Source organism: Delphinapterus leucas, chromosome 5 (genome assembly GCF_059928025.1).
Source record: "Delphinapterus leucas isolate spDelLeu-1000000601 "Yukka" chromosome 5, BTC_Dleu_Yukka2, whole genome shotgun sequence".
NCBI classification, from domain to species: domain Eukaryota; kingdom Metazoa; phylum Chordata; class Mammalia; order Artiodactyla; family Monodontidae; genus Delphinapterus; species Delphinapterus leucas.
This window is the reverse complement of record NC_143133.1, coordinates 114,822,071-114,829,963: the sequence shown is the minus strand read 5'-3', so window position 1 is coordinate 114,829,963 and position 7,893 is coordinate 114,822,071. Positions and strand designations below refer to the sequence as shown.

General features: G+C 36.5%; 1 protein-coding gene across 8 annotated transcripts in view; it reads right to left on the bottom strand.

Annotated features, from left to right (window-relative positions):
- Positions 1–2,232: 2,232 nt before the first annotated feature.
- The window catches only part of INPP4B (inositol polyphosphate-4-phosphatase type II B), a 701,292-nt gene continuing 695,631 nt past the window's right edge, over positions 2,233–7,893 (bottom strand). For 6 of the 8 annotated variants that reach the window (XM_089911305.1, XM_089911306.1, XM_089911307.1 and 3 more), the window contains one exon: positions 2,233–7,817. In XM_089911305.1, coding sequence (XP_089767431.1) covers positions 7,685–7,817 — 133 coding nt within the window. In that variant the 3' untranslated portion in view covers positions 2,233–7,684. The remainder of the gene's footprint in view (positions 7,818–7,893) is intronic. The other 2 variants (XM_089911308.1, XM_089911312.1) reach the window with 2 other exon arrangements.

Genomic DNA, 7,893 nt, shown 5'->3' with positions numbered 1-7,893 from the left:
ACAACTACCACAAAGAAATAGATTGAATATGTCCTATAGGCTGAGGGTATCAGCCAGGGTTCAGTGCAGGAAATGGAACCCAGTCATTTTTAGCAGAAAATCATTTAGTACATATAATACGGGAATTTGGTGTTCATACAAGCATTAGAAAGGATAGAGGAACTTCATGTCAGAAATGGACTCTTACCAGGCTTCTGACCTCAAGCTCCTCCGATCCAGTTTTCAGGAACTACTATTGCTGCCCCCAGGTTAAGAAAATGCTGCTGCTACGGCTTCCACCGTGCTGAAGTCGCAGCCACCACCCCTAGCAAGCTGCAGAATTGACAATGAGCGTGCAAATCCAGCTGCTGCTTACCCTCTACCTGGATTATGCCTGTGTGCCCACTTGGGTGCACAAGGGGTAAACACTTCCTGCCCCTTGCCGTCTTCCTCCTGCCTTCCAAATATGGCGTAGGTGGGTCTCATTGGCAGAACCTATAGGATATCCTGAACTCTCGTGGCAAGAGTGCTGAGTAGTTTTTAGTCATCCAGCCCTTATGTGCCAGGGAGTGGGACTTCAGGAGCCTTAACCACAGTGGGAACGGAGGCTGAGGGCCAACAGAGAAGAACCAGCACGGTGAGCATGGGGCAAAGGGCTGAACATACATTTTCTCACTCACTTTTATCAAGAAATATTGTCATATTATTACCCTCATTTTACAGATGAGAATGTGAGGACATGGAAACACTGAGTAACCTGACATATGTCCGCATCTAATGGAGCGGGGGAATCAGATTTGCATCCAGGCATTCTGACTCAAAAGCCCACATTCTTTGGCCCTGGAGTTTTCTCCTTAGAAATAACAGTTGAAGACCTCAAAAGACAGTGTATCGAATGAGAAAAGTAGAATACTGAGTCTAGACTTTTGGGTAATTCCTAAATGTAAGAAGCAAGCAAAGGAAGCAGAAACAGTAGTTAAGTGCAGCACACTCAAATTCAAAAGAGGTGAATTATCACCAAGGAGGTGGTGGTTTATGGCCAATTGGTTTGAAAACTGAGAAGTCATCACCCTAGGCAAGAAGCAGATCATCCTCCTCATTGCTATTGTTTAATTCTGAAATGAAGGGCTATAGTAATAAACTCATATGGCTTAGGGTAGAAGGGAGCTTTTAGTAGCTGAGTATCACATGCTTGGTATTCTACCCAAGTGTGCTTTCCTCTCTCATTTTACCTTTTAGGTAAAAGTTATTTAAAAATCTGTTCTTGGGTCACTCTTATTCATCAGGATCATTGAGAGAACAGAGAACTCAGTTTCTGCTGTTACAGGGAGCCACAGAATCATGCCCATGTGGTGGCTACTTTGGCTTGACATGCTCCAACTATATCCACCCACCCTCTCGATTCCCCTCTCTGGAGAGATCAAAATATAGCTCTGGAACAAATTTTCTGAGTCCCTCGTACTCTGACTTTGTGTGCGTATGTCACTTACGACACTCAAGAAACTTTTGCATGGATGTTTAAGACAGAAGAGTACTCTTACCTCACTCAGGCTACTATACTGCTTAATGGCAGGGAGCGTTTTGCTATAATTCACTATGCATTGTTTCCCCATGGGGTTAGCTCCAGCACTGTTCCTGCTCAGATGTAGAAAAAGACACATTAGTATGAACATATACTGATGATGATGACGTTGCAGAAGAGTTTCTTGCTACAGGATCAGATATGTTCTTGAAATTCTCCAGATGGCAAAACTTCTTTCTTTCTTTACATGCAATCAAGAGCCTCATTTTTTTTTTTTTTTTTTTGCTACAAGATCAAATTAAAACTCCTCGGGATTTACCTTCTACTATCAACTACTATAATGAATTATAATTGATCAGATCCAAAGAGCCAATAAGGAAAAGTTATCTCATGTGCTCAAAGGACTAATATAATCAGGATTACAAAGATTAGTGATTTGCCCAGAGTTGAAGCATTGACATCTGGTTCTTGCATCTTTTAAAATTATGGTTGATTTTGGTCCCAAAGAATAGCAACCCTGAAAGATGCATTCTGCTAGTAAATATGAGACTGATCTACCATCAATGTAAAATTTGCACTGTAATTGTAGTTCATCGGAAAATTAGTCTATTCTCTTTGAGATATTGTTTAGGCTATCCTACTGTTACTTTAGTGAATTGTTAGATATTGCTACATTGACAAAAATGAAAAAAATGTATAATTTGACATTTGAAATGAAAAAGACAGAAACATAAAAAATAAAAATCACATTTATTTAAACAAAAATATACACACAGTGTACAATGAATATGGTTTACACAGAACAATAAAACAAAATGATATTTCTTCAAATACCAATATAAAATGATCTAACCTATTTGTGCCTCATTTCCTGGGACTATACATTATTGGTTGATCTGGAATATACATTTAACATTAAAACAAATGCCAATGTTTCAGATAAGTACCGCAAGAATCTGAAAATCAGATATTAGGTTAAATAAAATAATAAAATCTTCATATGAGTATATGTGTACAAAGGATTGCACATGTGCCATAAAATGGGAGTGTCTATACATTTACAAACACTTGGAGTCTGCCTTTTGAAAGTTTGAAAGCCCTTTGACATGAAATGGTTTTTAATATTGATAGCGATATAAAAGCATCAGAAGAACTATATAGATAATAGAGCAATTTTGCCAATATTTGAGTCAATATTGCCTGCTAGTCAATAAAACCGCACCAAGTCATCATTAAAGATGTACTGCTGAGTTGTGACCTTTTATGGCCTTGGAGTAATTTTGATGATTTTAGGAAGATTGTGAATGTATTCATACCGTGTGTGAAAGTGCAACATCTTAAAAGAATGGTTTATCAAGCAACATCACTTGTATTAGGTCTTCTCTCCTTTAATGTTCAGTCTCTCTGGGTACTATACTTAACTGTGAGTCTTGTTTTCCTTTTCAAATTTAAAATTCTAAATATTCATGCAATCTATACAAGTTCAAACTCAGGAGAGTTGATGGCATGTACATTTTTAAAGTTAATATGACTTTACAATTTTTTCCTACCTCCTTGTTACTAATAGCCTGATATGATTTCTTTGACATCAGAAATGTTTTAGATTCCCCTTACTTGCTTAGAAATAAAATTAAAAGAGTGATTAATGTACACTATGACTCAGGAAGGAAAAATCCAAATTTCCATACCTTACCTTTATACCTAATTGGCCTGCCATATTTTATCTAAAACATTAACTGTATTTTTCTGTTCCTAAAGACAGTCTTTGCTAGAGATAGCATCTGTTTGGAAAAGTTCTAACTTAAATCTTCCAAAGAAACAAAAGCTCTAATACATCAGTACTTTGTTTATAAAGCAATGAAACATAAATATGGGGGGAAAAGGGCATAGCTCTTGCCGATTACAGCTGGGCTAAATGAATGTGAATCTGTGAATTCACCTGAAATTGTCAATCCACTATACAGCTCTCAGCAAATGATTCTCTTCAGCAGCACATAATTTGTGAAGCCTCCAGCTATTTGCGATGCCTTGTGTTCAGTATGTTTGCTTCCCTCTGCAACTGCTGATCAGTTTTTTCTCAGACCAGTTTCTTAAATGGTGATAAGAGTTAATTTATCTCTCAAAAGATTACAAAAGGTGCCCTGTATATTGAACTAAACCACGGATAGACCACCCTGTTTGGAAATCAAACACCTAAGACATCTGTGTGATTTAGTATGCTGCCAGAGTTTAACTTGTTTAATCTAACAGTTTGGCTTTCAATTGAGCTATATTTATTAGAATCTGGGCATGGTAATATGTTACAGTTTTTCTTCTTTTAGCTAATGCTAAAATGATAAACTTAAAAACTGATACTGAAGCACATTTTTAGTGATACACTAATTAGGCTAACATTTCCCTGAATTTAGCCTGAAGTTGTTATTACGTACACTAAAGCTGCATTGCTGAGGTTTCTCTTGCAGAACATCATAGAGAGAGACGTTTTTAAAACACATCGTTATGATTAAATGATTTAATTATGAATAAAATATAAACATCAAATATTACTTATAGTCTAATAGGAGTCTTTAAAGAGGGTAAAAACCAAATCAAAATTGTAGCCATCTGAAGATGAGTGATTGCATTTTATATCATTCTAGTAATTTAATACTGCTTCCCATTATTGGTTATTTTCCGGAGAAAAAGTGATGGCGGCATTCAGTTATGTGCTGGTAATTGTTTGACAACTGGCTTTCCAGGAGTTAAAAGTATGGGTTGGTAGCATCTGGAAGTTTCTGTGATGTAACTCCCACTGTGGTCAATTTCAAGCTATAGGGATGTGATGTTACTGAATGTGGGGTCAGGAAGAGAGGGAGGCACAGTTGGCACATTATAATATTGTGTTTCCACTGGACAGATACAATTGACATAAACAACCTCAAGGGCAGAGGTCAATAGTAAAACGTACTAAAACAATTGGGAATTGGTAAGTTTTGATTATTACCTTTGTTTTTAATAAAATCTATTCAACTGTATTTTACAGTTTAATATTTAACGATGGCTGTGTTTTCACAACTGGCTTACAGAATTCAGTGATCAGCTATCATAAGTCAGCATGAGCCACTTTCCAGCACACCACTGTTATCCTCCTCTTGGCACGTATCAAACTTGACATAGGAGGGGGGTTTGATTTGCTTGGGAAGAAAAGCATGGCTCTACACCAATCTTTTTCTTTTCCACCATCTTATTCTGTGCAAAATACTATACTTAGCTGAGAGAAAAAAAAAGGGAAGTATCCTTCATCCAGATGCTAGCTTTTAAGACTTCACAGTTCCTCAGAAGAAGAGGTGTTAGTCTTATAAAGTAAGGACTAGAGGTTAGTTACCTGGGCTCCTGCTCTAACTGGGCAGTTGGTCATTTCAGTACAATTTGTAAGCAGGATCAGATGGTTGCTCTGACTCACTGGGTTATTGGATTGACCAAACTATTTACATCAAAGGATTGTTTGGGCAGAGTGTAGGCAAAACCCAAGGCAATATTTACAAGAAAGAAACAACCACACAAGGAATAAATGAATGGGTGCATCTAAAATGTGGGTCTGATTCAATAAAATATTTCAAACTTTAATGTTCAGCTGTTTTGTAGAACATTTTCAGGCTCTGGATCTTTGGTCACTGGGTCAAACATAATTAGGATTCCACCTTCCCTTGTTTTTAAAGATGTTTTCTATAGGACTTCGTAAATAGCAAATACAGAATTTTTATCTACATTTGAGGATATCAGAGGGAAAACATGTTTTTGAACCCAAAAAAATTGTCTTGTTTGGAAATGTTACTTTCTTGGTTCAGTTTCTGACTCAACGTGATCCTTTAAAATAGAATGATTGGTGCATCTTTTAAATGAAAATGAAGATAGAAAAGCATGACTGAGCCTGTGTTTGTACAAAAGAGATTTTAAAACTTTTTGTTTAATATTTTTCCTTTGATTTAGAAAGCGTTAATAATTTAAGAAATAATGAAGTAGTTTTCCAAGGATACTTGGAATACCTCTCAGGAAGGGAGCAACATTGTTGTCAATAAGAAACAAAAATTTTCTGGATGAAATCCACTTTTAGAAGTGTGCACAAATATAAGCTTCCAGTAGGGAAATGCAGACGATTATGCTAATAATAAATGAGAACTTACATGCATCTGTATTACAGTCAGCTCTACTCTTTTAGAATTTTTATATTAGTACTTAATAAAAAAGCAAAAGGTCTTTGAAATGTCTTCCCAAAACTCTGCTGTTGGCTTTGTAGTTAATATTTTTTTCCATATTTGAGTCAAGAGGTTTCATTTTTAAAAATACAAACAAAAAGCTATTGTTTATAAGAATATTTACAAGATGATAAATCACCTAAGTTATCTTGGAACTCAGACTACCATTTGATATACTGAATGAGGCTTCACAGTTATTCAAGGAAACCTCTGTCATCCCAACCTCTGTACCTTAAATCCAGTGGGATAATGAAAATAATCACAAATGCTACCATTTTCAAATGAAATTGAACAATTCAAAGATTATATTTACTCAGTGAAATGAAGAATGAGGCATAAAGGAGAACACCAAGATAACCTGTCCATGAATAGATCCACGGTACACAGCATCTTCTTATGAAAAAGGCTGTAAATAGTTTGACACCTGCCTCAAGTATAATGCCCACAAGTCCTTAACTAAAATAATAGATTAATAATACTGGCATTAAAAGCCCCAAAGCGTTATCTAAAACGCAGTAATTTGAAAAACCTAATATGAGCCTAGAGATATGTTTGGAATTCTCATTTCAACAGGCATCTTCGTGGAGGAGCTATTACATCAGCTATGGAAAGCCCCTAAGATCATCCATTGACTGTGGTCACAGCTAAGAAGTGTCAGTGTAACAGGCGTCTGGCATTTCCAAGGGAGATTTATGCTCTGGATGGCATGCTCCTCTGATGAGAAAGGAAAAAGAATAGATTCTTAAAATTTGGAGAAAAAAAATCTCATTTGTTCAGACCCTTATACTCCAAGTTTCAATTCCAGCAGTAAATGCCAATTTCTATTTAACTAACTAGCATTCTTCCCAAATCTTCATGTACATATTTAGTGCGGCAATTTAGAGAACAGACAGGCTAAGAAGGTAAGAAGACATTGTAACCAGGGTTCTAAAATTATCTAGCTGGGTAATTGGGGGTATATCTTCCTTGTGCTTTAATTTAGCCATTTATAATGGTGTTATACATGATGATCTCTAAGGCAACTTCTGATTTGGAGTTTTGGAAAACTTTCAGTGTTATTTTACTAAGTAAGGGCAAATGTGAAATTCCATTTAAGAGAAATAATTGTTTTGGTTTATCATTAGTTATGGTGGCCTATGTTTTAAAAGGTTTATTCACGTATACTAATCTATGCTAGACAATGCATACTTACACCATCTACATTCTATACCAAGATGACTGCTAGAAAACACCTCAAAGATATTTTACAGTTTTTCATGAACTTGACTACATAAAGTTCAGGCTGATGGGGCCATCGAACCTAAGTCAGAGTTTTGAGAAGATACTATGCTTTTGAAAAGTATTTTTACTGCTTTACTAACACTGTCCATCTACGGGTTTAGGAGGACCTGTCACACCTCCACTGGATGACAAAAGTCCTTACAAGCACACATAAACTGCTTCTGTAGTCAAAATCATGAGTTAACTCTCCGTAGTCTCAAGTAACTAGAAAAATATTTTTTAAAGCCCAAAAATGGGCTCTCAGGTTATTTGTGAGAAAGGCTATGGAATAATATCTCAAAGTCTCTCTTCCCTTTACACTCTATCATAGCTTTGGAGTGGAGAAGGCCACTCTCTGAATCACCCCCAGGTCCCCTGTAGCGACCTAGCTTTTCTCAGAATGTCTTTCATTAAAATACCCCATGAATGAAATGTACACTTTCTGAGCTGATCTCAACCAGCGAGAGTCAATATAAGCTTAGACCTAGAAACACGATATGATTTAAGGTTTGTTTAATGGATTTCTTTCAGAGTCATATGCTGATAACTAATTCAAGTAATTCCTAGATTTGGGCAAATATCCCTGATCACCTCCCTCCACAAATTCATGACAATGAAAACGTAAAAAAGGTAGAGATTATCCAGCGGAAGCGTATTTGTGTTCCTGTTTATTTACATGTTGGTAAACTTAGGTGTCAGCTTTTCCATAAGTCCCCTCTGGAGGTCTGTAGTACTTGGGGAAAGCCATCAGCTGTAGCATGTTGAAAGCATACTTCCTGCATTTGATATTCTTCAGTACATTTTCTATGCGGCAGCCTTCTCTGGTGAAAGGGGAAAAAGGACAACTTCATGAAACACAGAATAAATAAATATGCTTTATTTGTCCAATGCAGAGTT